This window comes from Thermobia domestica, chromosome 3, assembly GCF_964235325.1.
Source record: "Thermobia domestica chromosome 3, izTheDome1.hap1.1, whole genome shotgun sequence".
Classification (NCBI taxonomy): Eukaryota; Metazoa; Arthropoda; class Insecta; order Zygentoma; family Lepismatidae; genus Thermobia; species Thermobia domestica.
This window is the reverse complement of record NC_137456.1, coordinates 36,524,936-36,548,393: the sequence shown is the minus strand read 5'-3', so window position 1 is coordinate 36,548,393 and position 23,458 is coordinate 36,524,936. Positions and strand designations below refer to the sequence as shown.

At 36.8% G+C, this 23,458-nt stretch overlaps 1 protein-coding gene across 1 annotated transcript in view; it reads left to right on the top strand.

The window, feature by feature from the left end:
- Positions 1-23,458, top strand: part of LOC145680283 (putative inorganic phosphate cotransporter) — a 112,931-nt gene that overhangs the window by 79,040 nt on the left and 10,433 nt on the right. The window contains exons 4-6 of the mRNA XM_081750641.1: positions 10,681-10,768; positions 14,892-15,121; positions 17,606-17,755. Of these exons, the coding sequence (XP_081606767.1) occupies positions 10,681-10,768; positions 14,892-15,121; positions 17,606-17,755 (468 nt within the window). The remainder of the gene's footprint in view (positions 1-10,680; positions 10,769-14,891; positions 15,122-17,605; positions 17,756-23,458) is intronic.

Below are 23,458 nucleotides of genomic sequence, written 5' to 3'. Positions count from 1 at the left end.
ACCTAATCAAAAGGTAGGACACTAACTTTCTATAAATTGAACATAGATTTCATAATCGCTCTAAACGTTACGTAATTATACGTGAACATACATACGTTATTAGTACCATGAGTTGTCGAGGAATTTCATTGTCTAGCTCCAAAGATTGTCCTCAGATACTGATAAAATTTAAATGGAACCTGCGAGAAAGTGCACTCTTTGAAACTAATTAAAAAGATTAATAAAAAATTAGCACATTTATGTTGAGGTTATGAGTGAACATGCACACAATGAAGTCAGTTTAATTACGACATTTAAACTGTCAGCCTATGAAAAGATTCATGGTCTAGCTCCAGAGACTATCATCCGATTCTAATGAAATATAGCCTATAAGAAACCACTGCAATAGTATAGTTTTTTCAAACAAAAATGTACATAAACAAAATTGGCACATCTTTGTCGAAGTTTATGTGTGATCATACGCACAATAATGATATGAACTTTGTCACCCGTTGAAGAGTTTCGGTATCTTGCTCCAAAGACTATTGTTAGATTATCATGAAGTTTATACGTGACTACCGGAAAGGAATTCTCTTTAAAGAAAGAAAGAAAAAACATCATGAAAATCTGTGAACTTACGTCGAAGTTATGCGTGCACATACGTACACACAAAGTAATTTCACAGTACATAGTGATGGTCTAGCTCCGAACACTATCATTACATCCTAACAACAGCGCAAATCTGTCTTCAACATTGGGGGGAAGGGACGGGTAAGACCGTTCCCATATTTTTTTTTTTTAACGATGTTCAAAATATTTATGAAGTTGAAAAACATTGCTGTAGAGAATCAGGGAGCAGAGTTATCTTCAACATTTGGAGGCGGCCAGATTAGAGGCTTATTCTGGGGGGGGGGGCATCAATTTCATCTAACTTTTCTTCGTTGCAATTGAACAGAAATCATCACATTTATCCCCATAAAACACATTTCAAATCGGATTTTTGGGGGAACAATACCCCCAGTTCCAAGATTGAAGGGGACATGATCCCCATCCTCCCAAGATTTGCGCCAGTGCATCCTAATAAAAATGTATATGGAACGACCGGGAAGGTATGCTATTTCGAATAAAAAAAAGAGATTAATCAAAATTTGTGCAACTACACTAAGAAAAAAACATTTGTGGCGTAAGTCAAATCGTAGGTTACATGCCTAAATCATGTAGCTTTTGGACTTAAGGTATAACCCTATGGAACATCCTGCAGCAAACGTATGTTTTATACTTACTTTCTGTATAAATGTTCCGAATAAACATACTTTCCGCACAAAACAAAGAACTATATACATAGTACACTTATTGAGGTGTTTCATGGTCTAGCTCCAAAGACTAAGCTTTTCACACTACACTTATTCAGGTGTTTCATGGTCTAGCTCCAAAGACTAACTTTTTCACACTACTCTTATTGAGGTATTTCATGGTTTAGCTCCAAAGACTAAGCTTTTCACACTACACTTGTTGAGGTGTTTCATGGTCTAGCTCCAAAGACTAAGCTTTTCACACTACACTTATTCAGGTGTTTCATGGTCTAGCTCCAAAGACTAACTTTTTCACACTACTCTTATTGAGGTATTTCATGGTTTAGCTCCAAAGACTAAGCTTTTCACACTACACTTGTTGAGGTGTTTCATGGTCTAGCTCCAAAGACTAAGCTTTTCACACTACACTTATTCAGGTGTTTCATGGTCTAGCTCCAAAGACTAACTTTTTCACACTACTCTTATTGAGGTATTTCATGGTTTAGCTCCAAAGACTAAGCTTTTCACACTACACTTGTTGAGGTGTTTCATGGTCTAGCTCCAAAGACTAAGCTTTTCACACTACACTTATTCAGGTGTTTCATGGTCTAGCTCCAAAGACTAACTTTTTCACACTACTCTTATTGAGGTATTTCATGGTTTAGCTCCAAAGACTAAGCTTTTCACACTACACTTGTTGAGGTGTTTCATGGTCTAGCTCCAAAGACTAAGCTTTTCACACTACACTTATTCAGGTGTTTCATGGTCTAGCTCCAAAGACTAACTTTTTCACACTACTCTTATTGAGGTATTTCATGGTTTAGCTCCAAAGACTAAGCTTTTCACACTACACTTGTTGAGGTGTTTCATGGTCTAGCTCCAAAGACTAAGCTTTTCACACTACACTTATTCAGGTGTTTCATGGTCTAGCTCCAAAGACTAACTTTTTCACACTACTCTTATTGAGGTATTTCATGTTTTAGCTCCAAAGACTAAGATTTTCACACTACACTTATTCAGGTGTTTCATGGTCTAGCTCCAAAGACTAAGCTTTTCACACTACAATTGTTGAGGTGTTTCATGGTCTAGCTCCAAAGACTAAGCTTTTCACACTACACTTGTTGAGGTGTTTCATGGTTTAGCTCCAAAGACTAAGCTTTTCACACTACACTTATTCAGGTGTTTCATGGTCTAGCTTCAAAGACTAACTTTTTCACACTACTCTTATTGAGGTATTTCATGGTTTAGCTCCAAAGACTAAGCTTTTCACACTACACTTATTCAGGTGTTTCATGGTCTAGCTCCAAAGACTAACTTTTTCACACTACTCTTATTGAGGTATTTCATGGTTTAGCTCCAAAGACTAAGCTTTTCACACTACACTTATTCAGGTGTTTCATGGTCTAGCTCCAAAGACTAACTTTTTCACACTACTCTTATTGAGGTATTTCATGGTTTAGCTCCAAAGACTAAGCTTTTCACACTACACTTGTTGAGGTGTTTCATGGTCTAGCTCCAAAGACTAAGCTTTTCACACTACACTCATTCAGGTGTTTCATGGTCTAGCTCCAAAGACTAACTTTTTCACACTACTCTTATTGAGGTATTTCATGGTTTAGCTCCAAAGACTAAGCTTTTCACACTACACTTATTCAGGTGTTTCATGGTCTAGCTCCAAAGACTAACTTTTTCACACTACTCTTATTGAGGTATTTCATGTTTTAGCTCCAAAGACTAAGCTTTTCACACTACACTTGTTGAGGTGTTTCATGGTCTAGCTCCAAAGACTAAGCTTTTCACACTACACTTATTCAAGTGTTTCATGGTCTAGCTCCAAAGACTAAGCTTTTCACACTACTCTTATTGAGGTATTTCATGGTTTAGTTCCAAAGACTAAGCTTTTCACACTACACTTGTTGAGGTGTTTCATGGTCTAGCTCCAAAGACTAAGCTTTTCACACTACACTTATTCAGGTGTTTCATGGTCTAGCTTCAAAGACTAACTTTTTCACACTACTCTTATTGAGGTATTTCATGGTTTAGCTCCAAAGACTAAGCTTTTCACACTACAATTGTTGAGGTGTTTCATGGTCTAGCTCCAAAGACTAAGCTTTTCACACTACACTTATTCAGGTGTTTCATGGTCTAGCTCCAAAGACTAAGCTTTTCACACTACACTTATTCAGGTGTTTCATGGTCTAGCTCCAAAGACTAACTTTTTCACACTACTCTTATTGAGGTATTTCATGGTTTAACTCCAAAGACTAAGCTTTTCACACTACTCTTATTCAGGTGTTTCATGGTCTAGCTCCAAGGACTAAGTTTTTTACACTACTCTTATTGAGGTATTTCATGGTTTATCTCCAAAGACTAAGCTTTTCACACTACACTTATTCAGGTGTTTCATGGTCTAGCTCCAAAGACTAACTTTTTCACACTACTCTTATTGAGGTATTTCATGTTTTAGCTCCAAAGACTAAGCTTTTCACACTACACTTATTCAGGTGCTTCATGGTCTAGCTCCAAAGACTAACTTTTTCACACTACTCTTATTGAGGTATTTCATGGTTTAGCTCCAAAGACTAAGCTTTTCACACTACACTTGTTGAGGTGTTTCATGGTCTAGCTCCAAAGACTAAGATTTTCACACTACACTTATTCAGGTGTTTCATGGTCTAGCTCCAAAGACTAACTTCTTCACACTACTCTTATTGAGGTATTTCATGGTTTAGCTCCAAAGACTAAGCTTTTCACACTACACTTGTTGAGGTGTTTCATGGTTTAGCTCTAAAGACTAAGCTTTTCACACTACATTTATTGAGGTGTTTCATGGTCTAGCTCCAAAGACTAAGCTTTTCACACTACACTTGTTGAGGTGTTTCATGGTCTAGCTCCAAAGACTAAGCTTTTCACACTACAATTGTTGAGGTGTTTCATGGTCTAGCTCCAAGGACTAAGCTCTTCACACTACAATTGTTGAGGTGTTTCATGGTCTAGCTCCAACGACTAAGCTTTTCACACTACACTTGTTGAGGTGTTTCATGGTCTAGCTCCAAAGACTAAGCTTTTCACACTACACTTATTCAGGTGTTTCATGGTCTAGCTCCAAAGACTAACTTTTTCACACTACTCTTATTGAGGTATTTCATGGTTTAGCTCCAAAGACTAAGCTTTTCACACTACACTTATTCAGGTATTTCATGGTCTAGCTCCAAAGACTAACTTTTTCACACTACTCTTATTGAGGTATTTCATGGTTTAGCTCCAAAGACTAAGCTTTCCACACTACACTTATTCAGGTGTTTCATGGTCTAGCTCCAAAGACTAACTTTTTCACACTACTCTTATTGAGGTATTTCATGGTTTAGCTCCAAAGACTAAGCTTTTCACACTACACTTGTTGAGGTGTTTCATGGTCTAGCTCCAAAGACTAAGCTTTTCACACTACACTTATTCAGGTGTTTCATGGTCTAGCTCCAAAGACTAACTTTTTCACACTACTCTTATTTAGGTATTTCATGGTTTAGCTCCAAAGACTAAGCTTTTCACACTACACTTGTTGAGGTGTTTCATGGTCTAGCTCCAAAGACTAAGCTTTTCACAATACACTTATTCAGGTGTTTCATGGTCTAGCTCCAAAGACTAACTTTTTCACACTTCTCTTATTGAGGCATTTCATGGTTTAGCTCCAAAGACTAAGCTTTTCGCACTACACATGTTGAGGTGTTTCATGGTTTAGCTCCAAAGACTAAGCTTTTCACACTACACTTATTGAGGTGTTTCATGGTCTAGCTCCAAAGACTAAGCTTTTCACACTACAATTGTTGAGGTGTTTCATGATCTAGCTCCAAAGACTAAGCTTTTCACACTACACTTGTTGAGGTGTTTCATGGTCTAGCTCCAAAGACTAAGCTTTTCACACTACACTTGTTGAGGTGTTTCATGGTCTAGCTCCAAAGACTAAGCTTTTCACACTACACTTGTTGAGGTGTTTCATGGTCTAGCTCCAAAGACTAACTTTTTCACACTACTCTTATTGAGGTATTTCATGTTTTAGCTCCAAAGACTAACTTTTTCACACTACGCTTGTTGAGGTGTTTCATGGTCTAGCTCCAAAGACTAAGCTTTTCACACTACAATTGTTGAGGTGTTTCATGGTCTAGCTCCAAAGACTAAGCTTTTCACACTACAATTGTTGAGGTGTTTCATGGTCTAGCTCCAAAGACTAAGCTTTTCACACTACACTTGTTGAGGTGTTTCATGGTCTAGCTCCAAAGACTAAGCTTTTCACACTACACTTGTTGAGGTGTTTCATGGTCTAGCTCCAAAGACTATGCTTTTCACACTACAATTGTTGAGGTGTTTCATGGTCTAGCTCCAAAGACTAAGCTTTTCACACTACACTTGTTGAGGTGTTTCATGGTCTAGCTCCAAAGACTAAGCTTTTCACACTACACTTGTTGAGGTGTTTCATGGTCTAGCTCCAAAGACTAAGCTTTTCACACTACACTTGTTAAGGTGTTTCATGGTCTAGCTTCAAACACTAAGCTTTTCACACTACAATTGTTGAGGTGTTTCATGGTCTAGCTTCAAACACTAAGCTTTTCACACTACACTTATTGAGGTGTTTCATAGTGTAGCTCCAACGACTAAGCTTTTCACATTACACTTGTTGAGGTGTTTCATGGTCTAGCTCCAAAGACTAAGCTTTTCACACTACACTTGTTGAGGTGTTTCATGGTCCAGCTCCAAAGACTATGCATTTCATACTACATTTGCTGAGGTGTTTCATGGTCTAGCTCCAAAGACTATCATTACATCTTAATGAAATTTATATGGAACCATCGGGAAGGTATGCTGTTTCACAATCAGGATCTCGCTAGTATAGACGGTCAACATCTCACATACAGATGGACGCATCAAACATATAGCTGACGTATGTAACAAACCTATACGTATGTAATATACAGAAGACGTCGTCAGGCAGCGGCATGATGTAAGATCTAAGCGGGAAAAAAGGGAAGTAGCTTATGGATAACGTATACTTCGTACTGATTTCTGCAGTAACATTCCGTATATTTGTACAATATACCGCTGTTCGGATAACGGATTTTTCTCAGTACAAACAAATTCAGTCAACGTGATATTTACATCAAAAGCAAAGAAAAAAATATTTTGCACTTTGCTTAGATAAATACACAAATTTTTGTTCTTTCCATACAATGAACACATTGACTGAATTTATTTATTGTCATAGTGTAGCCAATTTGGCATCATTATCACTAAGTTGCATAAAACTAACTGTATATCCGAAACTAGAAACTTGTCAGTAAACTGGAGAATAACCTTTTCTCTTATTTTGATGTAAGGAAAACTTTGACTGAGTTTGTTTATTGATGATCACAGGTAGCCATTCTGATTTCATTATCACTAACTTAACTAGACTGCGTGTATCTTCGAAACTAGGCACTTGAACTTTTGTCTTGTTTTGATGTGAGGTATTTCATGGTTTAGCTCCAAAGACTAAGCTTTTCACACTACACTTATTCAGGTGTTTCATGGTCTAGCTCCAAAGACTAACTTTTTCACACTACTCTTATTGAGGTATTTCATGGTTTAGCTCCAAAGACTAAGCTTTTCACACTACACTTATTCAGGTGTTTCATGGTCTAGCTCCAAAGACTAACTTTTTCACACTACTCTTATTGAGGTATTTCATGGTTTAGCTCCAAAGACTAAGCTTTGCACACTACACTTGTTGAGGTGTTTCATGGTCTAGCTCCAAAGACTAAGCTTTTCACACTACACTTATTCAGGTGTTTCATGGTCTAGCTCCAAAGACTAACTTTTTCACACTACTCTTATTTAGGTATTTCATGGTTTAGCTCCAAAGACTAAGCTTTTCACACTACACTTGTTGAGGTGTTTCATGGTCTAGCTCCAAAGACTAAGCTTTTCACAATACACTTATTCAGGTGTTTCATGGTCTAGCTCCAAAGACTAACTTTTTCTCACTTCTCTTATTGAGGCATTTCATGGTTTAGCTCCAAAGACTAAGCTTTTCACACTACACTTGTTGAGGTGTTTCATGGTTTAGCTCCAAAGACTAAGCTTTTCACACTACACTTATTGAGGTGTTTCATGGTCTAGCTCCAAAGACTAAGCTTTTCACACTACAATTGTTGAGGTGTTTCATGGTCTAGCTCCAAAGACTAAGCTTTTCACACTACACTTGTTGAGGTGTTTCATGGTTTAGCTCCAAAGACTAAGCTTTTCACACTACACTTATTGAGGTGTTTCATGGTCTAGCTCCAAAGACTAAGCTTTTCACACTACAATTGTTGAGGTGTTTCATGGTCTAGCTCCAAAGACTAAGCTTTTCACACTACAATTGTTGAGGTGTTTCATGGTCTAGCTCCAACGACTAAGCTTTTCACACTACACTTGTTGAGGTGTTTCATGGTCTTGCTCCAACGACTAAGCTTTTCACATTACACTTGTTGAGGTGTTTCATGGTCTAGCTCCAAAGACTAAGCTTTTCACACTACACTTATTCAGGTGTTTCATGGTCTAGCTCCAAAGACTAAGCTTTTCACACTACAATTGTTGAGGTGTTTCATGGTCTAGCTCCAAAGACTAAGCTTTTCACACTACACTTGTTGAGGTGTTTCATGGTCTAGCTCCAAAGACTAAGCTTTTCACACTACAATTGTTGAGGTGTTTCATGGCCTAGCTCCAAAGACTAACTTTTTCACACTTCTCTTATTGAGGCATTTCATGGTTTAGCTCCAAAGACTAAGCTTTTCAGACTACACATGTTGAGGTGTTTCATGGTTTAGCTCCAAAGACTAAGCTTTTCACACTACACTTATTGAGGTGTTTCATGGTCTAGCTCCAAAGACTAAGCTTTTCACACTACAATTGTTGAGGTGTTTCATGATCTAGCTCCAAAGACTAAGCTTTTCACACTACACTTGTTGAGGTGTTTCATGGTCTAGCTCCAAAGACTAAGCTTTTCACACTACACTTGTTGAGGTGTTTCATGGTCTAGCTCCAAAGACTAAGCTTTTCACACTACACTTGTTGAGGTGTTTCATGGTCTAGCTCCAAAGACTAACTTTTTCACACTACTCTTATTGAGGTATTTCATGTTTTAGCTCCAAAGACTAACTTTTTCACACTACGCTTGTTGAGGTGTTTCATGGTCTAGCTCCAAAGACTAAGCTTTTCACACTACAATTGTTGAGGTGTTTCATGGTCTAGCTCCAAAGACTAAGCTTTTCACACTACAATTGTTGAGGTGTTTCATGGTCTAGCTCCAAAGACTAAGCTTTTCACACTACAATTGTTGAGGTGTTTCATGATCTAGCTCCAAAGACTAAGCTTTTCACACTACACTTGTTGAGGTGTTTCATGGTCTAGCTCCAAAGACTAAGCTTTTCACACTACAATTGTTGAGGTGTTTCATGGTCTAGCTCCAAAGACTAAGCTTTTCACACTACACTTGTTGAGGTGTTTCATGGTCTAGCTCCAAAGACTAAGCTTTTCACACTACACTTGTTGAGGTGTTTCATGGTCTAGCTCCAAAGACTATGCTTTTCACACTACAATTGTTGAGGTGTTTCATGGTCTAGCTCCAAAGACTAAGCTTTTCACACTACACTTGTTGAGGTGTTTCATGGTCTAGCTCCAAAGACTAAGCTTTTCACACTACACTTGTTGAGGTGTTTCATGGTCTAGCTCCAAAGACTAAGCTTTTCACACTACACTTGTTAAGGTGTTTCATGGTCTAGCTTCAAACACTAAGCTTTTCACACTACACTTATTGAGGTGTTTCATAGTGTAGCTCCAACGACTAAGCTTTTCACATTACACTTGTTGAGGTGTTTCATGGTCTAGCTCCAAAGACTAAGCTTTTCACACTACACTTGTTGAGGTGTTTCATGGTCTAGCTTCAAACACTAAGCTTTTCACACTACACTTATTGAGGTGTTTCATAGTGTAGCTCCAACGACTAAGCTTTTCACATTACACTTGTTGAGGTGTTTCATGGTCTAGCTCCAAAGACTAAGCTTTTCACACTACACTTGTTGAGGTGTTTCATGGTCCAGCTCCAAAGACTATGCATTTCATACTACATTTGCTGAGGTGTTTCATGGTCTAGCTCCAAAGACTATCATTACATCTTAATGAAATTTATATGGAACCATCGGGAAGGTATGCTGTTTCACAATCAGGATCTCACTAGTATAGACGGTCAACATCTCACATACAGATGGACGCATCAAACATATAGCTGACGTATGTAACAAACCTATACGTATGTAATATACAGAAGACGTCGTCAGGCAGCGGCATGATGTAAGATCTAAGCGGGAAAAAAGGGAAGTAGCTTATGGATAACGTATACTTCGTACTGATTTCTGCAGTAACATTCCGTATATTTGTACAATATACCGCTGTTCGGATAACGGATTTTTCTCAGTACAAACAAATTCAGTCAACGTGATATTTACATCAAAAGCAAAGAAAAAAATATTTTGCACTTTGCTTAGATAAATACACAAATTTTTGTTCTTTCCATACAATGAACACATTGACTGAATTTATTTATTGTCATAGTGTAGCCAATTTGGCATCATTATCACTAAGTTGCATAAAACTAACTGTATATCCGAAACTAGAAACTTGTCAGTAAACTGGAGAATAACCTTTTCTCTTATTTTGATGTAAGGAAAACTTTGACTGAGTTTGTTTATTGATGATCACAGGTAGCCATTCTGATTTCATTATCACTAACTTAACTAGACTGCGTGTATCTTCGAAACTAGGCACTTGAACTTTTGTCTTGTTTTGATGTAAGGAGAATGTGTTAAGTTTGTCGGTTTTCTTCAGGAACACCCTATATATATATATAGGATACCGCTTTTAAAAGAACACTGGTTATATGGTTTTATATATATATGAACGAAATCGTCTGTTTTGCCGGGAACGGAGAAATACAATAAAAATAATCCTATTTAGTAATGTGCATGCATAGTCTATTTTTAGTTCATCTTTCATTTCATTTACTTTAGGCTTAAGATCTCTGACATATTGTCAGAGTTGTATTGTGATTGCATTAATACTTGAAATTATAAATGATTATTTCGTTGTATCGTGTGTTCATCCTTGGCATCTTTCACCTTTTATCTTCAAATGTCATTTCCGAAAACTTCGCACGATTTTCAGATTGGTTTATCCTCCTTTCATCTTCTGAATTTTACCGGTACATCTTTTACAGCAAGACTGCAGATAGATTAGCTAATTCACCTTAAAGATTTCAATCAATTTAAAATTAATAATAGTCAAAATTTTGTTGAATACTGTAACATTCTTTGAGGTAGTAACATGCTTTGTTTTATTTCAGGGTCCCATTGTCCCTTGCAGTCACACGTTGCTGGCAAAATGGGTTCCACCAAATGAGAGAAGTAGAATGGGCGCATTTTTATATGGAGGTAAGATTTATATAAAATAGGGCCTACCTTATAGCAAAAACTAATTTATAAAGTAATTTATGAATATGTTTTATCCAGGATGATAATCTGTGAGTTGGTTGTTTTTTCTTTTCATTTTTTTAAGTACTAATATCAAAGGTAATAAACTAACCAACAACTTCACTTCTTGCCGTCTGAATCTCAAATCTCATACTGATTGGTAGGCTCTAAAATAATGTATATGGAGTTTTAACCTTTTACCTTTTATTATAAAAATAATTATCTTATAAGAACTATACAAAGTTCTTGTAAGTGTTTTCTCTAAAATGTTTAGTGTACAGTAAGTTTGATGTTCCGCAGCACACAACGTCGCCTTGGAATAGAGAATAATTGTCTTACCTCACAGCGGCCTTAGATGGGAATCGGTTGAACTCCGTAGCTCATAGTAGCCACATGAAAAAGTATTATAGAAAGTCTCCATAGCCTATGGCGGCCTTGGAAGAAGGTTTTGGTAGGTGAGCGATCAGCGATGAACTGATAATTTCCTCGTCTCGTCGTATTCTTTTATAGCCATCTTCTTGAAGGGAGAACCCATGAAGGGGCAGTCGGCTTTCTTCGTAGTTTTCCGAATCCTCTTCGTTTCCGAAGATATAGTCTTCTTCGGTCGTCTGGTATTGTTTGTTTATGATTGCAAAATCACGTGTTCGTAATGAGAACATGTGGTTTGCTGTGCGTGTGGATATATGGATCCTTACAATATACACAATCAAGTACTTCTTATCCTCTTCTTAAACCTGGAAGCATCAATACATTTTGGAGCACGGAAAAGCTCTAGTTCTAAATCAAATCATCGCGATGACTAACGGTCTGAACCTATAAAGTTCTTAATTCATTTTCCTATAAATTCTCTCAAACTTTATTTAAACAGTCGACAGAACAAAGCGATTGCAAACACTAAAATGCACATGGCAATCCAAACACTGATATTGCATTAAACTCTTACATAATATAAGTTACCGTTGGTTCTTTCTTTCATCACTAAAAAGATGGACTTCAATTTTGTATGATTTGTCAATCAAGCAAATTCTTTTAATGTTGCCAATTTAAACATTTTATGGCTAAATCTAGCCATTTTCACATGCTGATTAGCTAAAAAGGAAATGTGGCTTAGCTATTACCTATAGTTTTTGGCTAGTTCTACGTCCATAATTGGCAAGATCTACTTATTTGATTTTAGCACTAATTAAATTTGTTTTCCAGTTAAAATTTCTGATAGATGAATTAGAACAAAATGTGACAATCCTTCTGCTTGGGGCAATACATTACTTGAGAATAGGCATCATACATATATCCCTCTCACCTATGCCTCAGAGTCTCACGGCAAATCGGGGTTCTGAAAACTCTTGTATAGACTGAAATAGTGTGACGTCACATCCTTTTCGTTGCTATGGTTATCGCCATTTTATTTTCTAAACAACAAGTAGCGTAAATGCTTAAATGACCTAAATGCGAAAACAGTGATGAAAGATTTCGGAATTCCAAACATTAGAGTGAATAAAATATTTGTTTCTTTTTAAATATTTCTAATCATGAAATTAAAAAAGCAGAGATGTAGAAAAAGTAAGAGAAAACAAATATACTCATCTTGTTCATAATCAGATATTAACTGTAAATAATTCTGAAAATTTGTTTATTCATTGTTGCATACGTGTACAAGATTAATGTTTAATAGATGTTTAGAATATATGCTGAACCATTCATAATTGGATGTTTTCTTATTGCACTGTTTCTAAAAGCTCTTATGTAAAAAAGAAAAGTTGATAGAGAATATAAGAAAAGATCTAACCTATGTTCAGTCATGGTCCGGATTGAAAATTTCCAAACGTTTTTTCCCCTTTCTTTGTAGACATTAATATTGTGCACTTACATTATCAAGACTGGACATAAGGAAAGTAAATATCCCAATTAAATTGTTTTAAAAGAAATTTTTCTTTTCAAAATCGTATATTTTTACAGTTTTCCTTGTGCTGTCAGTTTGTCAATCTGCACGTTACGAAGTTTATATTCTGTATAATTGCATCTTAAGGTGGATTACATGATAATGACGTACAGATGCAATGCTTTTAGAAACAAGTTCCTTAGATAGAACGGAAAGAAGATAGCCTTTTTTCCCATCTGTTTAGGAAGTCACAATTTAAAAAAAATCTACAGTAGGGAAAGAAAAATATTTACACAAAATGTAATAGTTCTACTCTTAAAATTGTACTGAACGACAAGAAAACAAGCTTCCCTCTTTTACATAGGAAGTTGCATTTCGAAAATACCCGTATAGTCTACAGCCCAGGGTGCGATGAAAAAAGATTTGAAGGTTGTACGGTGAGTAGTTTCGGAGATTTGTCGAGGGCAAAAATCATTGAAGCTCTCCCCTCGTTCTTAGCTTTAGGAGTTACAGTACATTAAAAAAAAAAAAAAAATACTGTCTTTTCTACAATATAGACTAGAAGGAGAACATTCATAAATAATTACAAAGTTCGCCTAATAACAGAGGGATTTGTTTATGAATGACTCAGTGAACGAATCATTGGATTTATACATATTACCTTAAATATCCCTTGTTCGCACGGGGAGAATGCGTTTTATGTTGGACATAAAAAATGCCAAAACTGTCCCCAATCAACTTAGGGACTGAAAATTATGAATTTAACTCTTTGTTTCTTGATTTTATTCGGTTTCCTAAACGCACTTCCAAATTCTAAATCTGTACCCTTTCTCACCAACTTTATTAGTTGTTAAAACATTTTATAATTGTAAATAAATTTACGGTCGTTTTCCTTGTTTGTACTACACCATTCGCTTCACGCGTTTGTATAGAGAAAAACATGGCAATCAATATGGTAACGGGAAGGAAATGACAACATCACCATTTCAGTCTATTCCCACAGTTGTGTATGGTTTGTTCAAATTGTATTTTTTAAAATTATTTTTTAGCTCCGACTGAGTTTGGAAACGAAGCGAAAGAGATTTTAAAGGATAGGAATGGCGAACAAAGCCTTTAGGAGGAAGAAAAGACTATTTTGTGGGATTTTGAATAAAAAGTTGAGAAAAAAAGACCCATGAAATGCTTCGTACTGTATGGGTCAGAAATATAGACTTTACGCAGAAATGTTGAAAAACGAGTGAAAGCTTTCGAAATGTGAGTGTGGAGAAGAATGGAGAGAACTAGCTGGGTCGAGCGAAAAGCGAATGAGAGGGTGTTAGAAATGGTGGGTGAGAAAACAACAATTTTAGATATTATTAAGAAGAGGAAGAGAAACTGGTTGTGGCATTAGCTAAGGAGGAACTGTATCATGAGGGACGTACTAGAGAGTATGGTGGTAGGAAAGAGAAGGAGAGGGCGAAGAAGACTACAATTCATGGAAGATATCAAAACAGAGAAATCGTATGTGAAGACGAAGTTAGCGGAAGGCCGTGGATCATGGAAGCTTCTCAGTTGCAGCAAGTTACCCAGCCAATAATGGCAGAACACTTATGATGATGATGATGATGAATGATAAGTGAAACGTATTGACATTTTAAGTATGAATGGTGAAAATATTTGACTTGAGAATAAGAAAAAATGCAGAATATTTTTAAGTTAGTATACTACATTTAGGAACTTTTTGCTTACTTTATTGTTAAAATTCTACTAACTTTAAATTTAGCTAGGATCTTAGGCAGGTTTAGCCATTTGTAGTTAGTTTCTTGGAATCAATTAGCTACTTTTTGGATGCACCTGATGCCAACATTAAATTTTTTAACATTCAATTATTGTAGCTAATTATCTTGCAATAAAGTAAAGCTACATCTCAAGAACGAAATGGTTGTTAAGACAAGATTGACTAAGTGGTTATAATGACACAAGCTAGCAGCACCTGAGAAAAATTACATATATACATTTCCATATACGTACAGTATATACAGAAGAAGTCACTCTGTATTCTTATAACATTGAGTCAAGGAACCACTTCTTTGACACAATTTAGATATCAACAAATTTTAATAAATTAACTTCTTAGTATACAACATACATTAGAACAACTTAATTATAAAGTTGACGAAATTTTAGTTGGCACTGCCTACTTATGTATACTATTTATTGTTACAGGTGCACAATTTGGAACTGTGATCGCTATGCCACTAAGTGGGCTTTTGGCAGAGTATGGTTTCGCCGGTGGTTGGCCATCCATTTTCTATATCTTTGGAATTGTTAGTATTGTGTGGTCATTGGCGTTCCTAATTTTTGTCTACGAAGACCCAGCGTCACATCCTTCTATGTCAGACGTCGAAAGAAAATTCATAACTACTGCATTATGGGGAAAACAAGGAAGTAGTACAGTAAGTTCAAGTTTTATAGGAAAGGTAATAGAGACTAGAATCAAAAAGAGAATATTAATAAAGAAGGCCACAGAGGCAGTAAAGACTGACAGCAAACAAGATAAGAAGAAAGTTATATTTATGAATGAATGGGTTATATATAATCACAATTAAAGTCACTGGCTCCATTAACGGCCTCGCTCGAGATGATTCCTCTAGCTATCTATTGCAGAAAAAAAATTTGAAAATTCGCTTTCGTTCAAGAGTTATCGTTAGAACAGAGATCGCCAAACTGTCGATAAGGAGCTACTAGTAGCTCGCTGGGACATTTTCGGTAGATCGCGTTAACGCTCCGGTTGGTTAACCTTGATTCCTTCTCTGAGCTGACGCTAACGACAGGGGGCGCTGACGACAATAACTGGTTGTTTCTCCCGCGCAACTGCCATTGTCAGTCTCATCTCACAGTTGATTGTATACGCGTGGGGTTGTACACGTTGTTTTTCGTGTGTATATTACACATTTGTTACCTATAATTTGATTTTATATTTACTACAAATGTAAGTTTTTAGGAAATAAACAAAAGTTAGATTTTTAAAATAAAAAGTTGGTAGTTCTTTTTGGTTGGTAGCTCACAGTAGGATTTAAAAACTGTACGGTATCTCAGAACCATCATAAGTTTAGCGACCACTGGTGTAGAGTAACGGACGGATGTAAGTCACCGTTAGTGGTAATATGTAACGGATTAACTCCATTAACTAACTCGCCCGAGATAATCGCTCTAGCTATGTATTGCATAAAACAGAATAGAAAAATTCGTTTTCGTTCACGAGTTATCATCTGTAGTAACGGACGGACTTAAGTTACCATTACCCGCGAAAACGAATTAGAATTGCACGGTTTTGCAGTAAGTTAGAATAGGTAACTTGAATGAGCTCAGCTAAGTCAGTAGCTTTGTTTGCAGACAAATTTCTTTCACAGACGTTGTACCTAGGTAAATAAGTCAGATATGCCTTCAGACTAGCACATTTTAACACGCACACTCACACATCCAAGGGTAAAGGAGCAAGTAAAAATTAAAAGAAAACTAAAACTGCAAGTTACATATTGACATCTGATTAGTCGAAAGTACAAAGTGTTCCAGGAGTACGGTACTGCTAGGTTTGAGTCTCACAAAGCAGTCTTTCCAATACCTTATCAAAACTAAAATTGTTCTGCGTTATACTCAAACCTAGGGGAACCGGGAGTTCTCGGACATCCTATAGAAGAAAGAAAAGTTGTTTGCTTTGCAGATCATTCAACTGTGATTGATGACAATGTAATATTAGTCAGTGTAGTAATGGTAGCACTGCTATCATGGCCACAGACAGCATCTAATATCCGTGCGTTCAACGTCATGTGAAGTATAAGCATTTCAGTTGTGATCCTATTGCTCGTGTGAGTGGTTGCAGTTACGGAGTGCAGGAACCGTTAGTGTCATTCGTGTGTGTGCACAAATGACCACACCATACAGGGCAAATAATGACACAAGTAATGATTGCGTTTATAGAGAGCACTTTGCCTTGGACCCTCCTTGTACGTAAAGCAGAAGCGTGCATTTACATCAGGATGTGCCAAAGAAGAGCCCACGTAGTGGATATAAGAAGAACACACGTCAGGAAACATGTGATGCCGTCGCTCGGTCGTTATTGCAGTCTGTGACCATAAAAAGCAGTGTTAGCAGTATCTTTCCAGAACTAAAATTACACTATTATATTCTAGCTTAGGGTATAGGGACTTTTCAGACACTGTAGAAAAAGAAATTAAGTTTGCCGATGTTACAGCTCTTATTGAGACAACTAAATTTAAAATTAACAAGATCTTACAAAGTATATAAAAAATTAGCTGTGACGGAAATGGGCTAGAGATAAGCAGTTAAGAAAAGAAACAGTGGTAAAATCTTAACAACCCACGATTATATCCTTTAGGCTAAGGGAGATGCATGATTAAGGCAAGTGAATGATAATGGAAGAATTGGTGGAATAAGAATGAGGGAGGAAACGGGAGTACCCAATAAAACCTACGAACATAATGTTGTCCACCACAAACTTACTTAGCCGGGGATGAAACCAGGGACACCACACACCAGAGGTAAACGCTCTAGCACTGACCCACTGTGCCCTCCAGGAAGCTGATGGGAAAGCAATAATTGTTAATCTATTCTTACTCAGTAATAATATATATTATATCAAGGAACCATCCTGATATTAGTCAGGATAGCTTGAAAAGAAAGTGGAATATCCAGTCAGACTGGCCAGAAGCGGGATTCAAACTAGTGATCTGCCAATCGCAAACCAGTTTGAATTTAGTGCGTATAAATCAATATTTTTCCACTGATTTCTAAAAAAAAAATATATTTTAACTCGCATCTATTTTAAAATATCTCCCTTAGTTGAAATAGTATATGTAGTTAAATATAACATCGAATCCAATGTTACTGCTAATTCTCATGTAATTCTTTGTTTACAGCCTGCGAAAGTTCCACGCAGAGAAATCATTACATCTATGCCATTTTGGGCTATTTTAGTTGCCCATGTTGGGCACAATTGGGGATACGAAACTCTAATGACGGAGCTGCCCTCGTATATGAAGCAAGTTCTTCATTTCGATATTAAACAGGTAAATTTAATAAGGAAGTTTTGTTACATTTTCTTTTCAGTTCTTTGAAAACGACAATTGACTAAACTAAATCAACGTTCTTGATGTCATTGTAAGTTCTTTCTTTGCAGCATTTATTAAAAGTAAAATATGATACTTTTTTCAAGTAATATTAGGGTAATGTCACATTGTAACTGTCCACGTCAAGCACTGTCAGTGTATTTGGTTCCTCTATTATTAAAAAAATAAATAAATAAACTTTGTCAAATGACACTAAAGAGGATCACAGGAAATGTACATTTATGATAAATAAATATGGCGTCAGGCTCCAGGTCGACGCAAAGTGTTTTTTTTTTTTTGGCCGCGGTGGCTCAGTGGTAGAGCGTTCACCTCTGGTGCTAGGGATCCCGGGTTCGATCCCAGCCCCCGCCAAGTGAACTTTGTGGTGGACGAACACCGCGTGCGTGGGTTTTCTCGGGGTTCTCCCGTTTCCTCCCACTTACTTCATTCCACCATTTCATTCATTACTCATCATCACCGTCTCCTTTAGTCTAACCGGCATAATCGTAGGACGTAAAACTCAAAGATTTCATTTCATTTTCTTCTTTTTTCTTTTCTTTCTTTTTTCTTTTTTTTCTTTTTTTTTTACCTTCTTTCGTGTTTGTATGCGTGCTCTGGTGTCGTCATATTTCTTCGCTTCTGTGACTTTTCCAAGTGAAGTGTTCCCAATGAAACATGGACTGAAGTGTAGTGAAAGATCTTTCCATTACATTGCTGCTGCTTGCATACCAAGAAGACCGCCATGTGCTTTCTTAGCTTCTGCTAAAAGTGACAGAGGAACTACAAGTGACTGTGTGACAAGGTAAGATTTTAAAAAAAAAAGAAAAAAAAAACAGTATCTCATTCTCTTTTGTCTTCTCTTGCTTTGTGGTGATATTCACATAAACCCTGGTCCATCTGGTTCAGACTCCACTAGTGCTTTTAATATTTATTACCAGAATGTTTGTAGTATTAAAAACAAATTACTCGAATGTTCAATCAACCTAGGCGAGATAATAGACCTGGATTGCCTTGCAGTGACTGAATCGTTGCTCAATGAATCAGTGAACTACAATGAACTTAATTTCTCAAATAATTTCTCCATCTTTTGTAAAGATCTCAACTCGTGGAGGTGGATTGATGATCTGTATAAATAATAAGTGGAAGAGCAAGAGAAGATTGGATATTGAACGGAATTGTGAACTTATTTGGGTGGAAGTTTTTATTTCAAAGTGTTGCTCTGTGTTTATTGGGTGCTTCTATAGACCGCAAAAGAACACTCCCCAGTACATCTTAGAAGCTTGCCATGACTCACTGTTACAAGCGTTGTCACTGGGTGACGTCATCCTATTGGGTGATTTCAACCTTTCCATCACGGGGCAGGACAGTAAGCATGGCATCGCGAAAGATGGAAATGACAATTATTTCATGGATAATTTTATTCATGGACTTAAACTGGATCAGCATAATACGCATAATACCCGTAAATATAGCAACTTGGACTACGTTCTCTCTAACTTAGAACTTCGTTGTATTCTTCCATGCAGAAATCTCTTTCCCTCGGATCACGATTCCTTGGGTGTTTGATTATATTTCTTCCCCTCCACTACTACAAACCAGTTCCTAAAAGTAGATCACAACTTCTTTGGATCAAAGCCCCCTGGGGTGACATCTGTCGGGCTATTGAATGCTAAAATTAAAAGCGTTACCAAGAAGGTTCAGCGACGTAAGTACTTTGAATACATGGACTCAATTGGCGATTTTACTGTTAGCAATTCTAATCTATTTTGGTCTGTAATTAAATCTCGATGGAAATATCCCGGCATATCAGCAACAGTTCATGATGAGAATATTGAGGCTAGTGATGGTCAAAGACCCGACCTTTTTAATGACTACTTCTGTAAAACATTTACTGCCCTTCCCCCTACAACCCATCTTCACCCTCTCCGCCCCATCTGTACCAACACCTTATCAGACTTCTCTACCATCCCGGGTGAGGTTTTGGTTCTCCTGCAGTCTTCTTCTCCACATAGATCTCTTGGGCCCGACAACATTGGCTCTCTCTATGTTAACAAAACTGCTTCCGATATTTCAGTTCCTCTATCCATCCTACTCAATAGATGCTTCGGAGAAAGATATTATGCCACCAGCTGAAAACTAGCATACGTGAACCCAATACATAAATCAAGATTTAAAGATCAAGTATCCTCTTACAGGCCAATATCTTTTCTTTCTGTAATATCTGTTATCTGCGGAAAAATAATCAAAGGCAGGCTACTCAAATTCATTTACATTCACACTTTTCAGCATGGCTTTCTACAGAAAAGGTCAAGTCTCAACTTAAGTCTCAACTCTTCTTTCCTGTGCAGTTAAATGTATGAATAACAATACTAAATTAGATGTCAACTATTTTGATCTCTCCAATGCCTTTGATACTGTCAGTCACATTCTTCTTCTCCACAAGCTTTCCAATAGGTTTAATGTACATGGTAAATTTCTCTCTTTAAACACCAGCTATCTGAAGGGCCGTAAACAAAAAGTTGTTCTTTCAGGGGCGTATTCTAACCCCCCAACCTGTGATCTCGGGGGTGTCTCAGGGAAGCGTACTAGGGCCCCTGCTACTTGTCCTGTATATGGACGATCTCTACTCTCACTTATCAGCTAATCCTAGGGGCCTTTTGCTTTTTGCTGACGATTGCAAATTATATAGAAAAATATCATGTTTCCATGACACAATGGTCCTACAGGAAGACATAAATTATCTTGTAGACTGGTATGTAATGCGGCAATTTAAGCTTAACAGTAAGAAATGTGACAATATTGCAATTACTCTGAAAACGTTTCTTTTTCCCTCCCAAATCCCATATTAACGATTTCCCTATGCCATATTCTGCTAGTCATAATGATCTTAGTGTCATCTTTGATTCGAAACTCTCGTTCTCTGACCACATCTCATCAATAGATAAGAAAGCAATGCGTATGCTGGGGCTTCTTTACAGATTCACTGAATTACGCACTGTGAAATCATTAGCAACAATCTGTAAAACTCAAATAGCTTCCCAAGATCGAATACTGTTCTCCTATATGGGCCATGGCCGCATCTACACGTCTCTCTAAGACTTGAGTCTGTTCTCAATTTTTTATTGCAATAGTACGCTTTCGTGTTTCCGCATTTCGAATATTACCTAAGGAGGAAATTTTGCTATATCTTAATATCCAGATACCGGGAGTACGCAGAAATAACTCTGACCTGAAATTTCTGTATAAGATAATAAATGGGAACTTGAGATCGTAAACCCTTCTTCAAGAACTATCCTTACGTATCCCTTCCCGCAAAACCCGGAATACCCAATTATTCCATCTTGCACGCCCTAGGTTGACAATTATACAGAGGTCTCTTTTTCACAAAATACTGAACTATTATAATAATCTAATTAGTGAGGTGGACATTTTTTCGAGCTACCCGGTGTTTGAATGAGCAATCAAACGCATGTTGGCTAAATAATATCACTTGTGCATTCTTTGTTGATATTATTGATATTGTTGTTATTGTTTTCGTTTATTTTTCTTTTCCTGCTTGTAACATTTACCTCTGTAAAATGGCAAAATTGTGCTGTAATTGGGAATTTGTTCAATAAATAAACAAATAAATAAATAAATACGTTTATTTCTGTTTGTAGAAGTTCAATTTTGGTCCGGTAGATGTCAGCCACTGAAGGATGTTTGTTGTGTAACTTTTATGATGTGACAATTAGACATCTATATATCTTTTCATTATAGGCAACCAATATCTTTGCTATTACATATACACTAAGGAATGTTGTAGGTTTTTAACTGGATATTGATAGCCATAATTAAAACCACCGTTACCCGTTAAGATGTTAACAGATTGTTTTCCTTAACTATCTCGATCAAGATAATTGCAATTAGAAAAGCTAGACAAGGTGTAATCAAGAACTACGATGAATGTAATTACTAGACTTCGGATTTTTGCATATTTGCATGTTTTATTCCTCATGTGATATTGATATGCTCTTTAAACAGAAATCCGTTTCAGGTGTTTTGGGGTAAAATAGCAGAGTTTTATAGTGCATATATTTGCATATTTCGGAGGTTAGTGCATGTTTATGTCGTTACTGCATATAAATGCATATCTAAAGGAACGATCAATTTGATAATTTTTTAACGTCCAATAACTTTCCTCATAAATGGAATTTCAAGTCTAATATAAATTAGGCTCAAGATCTTAAAATGGTTGATTGTTGTCGGTTTAGAATATCTTCCAAGGTCATGTGAAAGGAGAATAAGAAAAGGGTGAGTGATTCATCCTCCCGACAATGATGCGTGACTATCACCTTTTTGGAAGAAGATATAAATAATGGTGTCAAACCACCTACAACAAAATTTCCACGTTATCCATCTCAGAAGGTGGAAAGTTGCTATTGTTTTTTTTTTTTGTGTGTGTGTGTGGGGGGGGGATTTGAAATTGTGTGGTCTTGTGGCAGTATAAGAATGCCAAAAGAAAAATCTGGGTCCATTTAGTTGTAGTGCGACATCTCCAAATTCAAATTTTAACTAGCTCAGAATTTTGTTCAATTTTTGTGCACCAAGAAAGAAATTTGTACCATTGAAATAAACGAGGGAAGACCATTTGAAAATTTCACTTCAATCACCCGTAGTGAGCCATCTTAAAATTCGAATTTTAATTAGCTCAGAATTATGTCGAATTTTTAAACATTTTTGTACCACCAAGAATAAAGTCTGTTCTATTGAAATAAACCAGGGACGGTCATTTAAAAATTTGACCACTGAAATTACCTGTAGTGAGACATTTTCAGATTCGAATTTCAGCTATCTTGATGGTACAAAAATCTATAAAAAATAGGGAAAATTCTAAACTAGTTAGAATTCGAATTTAAAGATGTCATACTACTGGTGATTGAAGTGGCCAAAGCTTTGAAATGATCCTCTTTTGTTAATCTGAATGCTACATTTTTTATGATACAAAAATGTAAGGAAATTGGGCAAAATTCTCAGCTACTTAAAATTCAAATTTGAAAATGCACTACAGGTGATCGAAGTGGCCGAAAATTTAAAGGCCCTCTCTCATTTATTTGAATGGTACAATTTGTTTCTTGGGTGGACAAAAATGGACAAAATTCTGAGCTAGTTAAAATTCAAATTTGAAAATGTCGCACTACATGTGATCGAAGTATACAGGTATACAGGTATAACAATACACACTTCTCCCTCATACCTATTCTGTCTATCAATACAAAACTTGGTACGCACATTCCTTATCCCCTATACTATTTTTAGATATACATTTATATTGTCTACTTTTATCCGCGGCCACTCCAGAGGGGCCCAAAGTTGATGGGAGGGATTTCTGGAGGGAATTTTCCCAACATTCTCTCACCTGTTCAAATGCATTAGGGGCCCTAATGCATAGCACTTCTTGAAAGCTTGTTTCATGCGGAACAGAATGAACTATAAACCATGGTTTGCCAATGAACAGTGTTGATGCAATAGCTATTTCACTGCAATTTTCTTTATGCCAACAGGGTTAATGGACCACAGGCACTTACTCCGTTGTCCATGGCACCTAATTTTTTGTGCATGACATATCTTTATGTTTATCGAATACAATAGGTTTGATTCGAATGTCCGGATGACACGTTCATG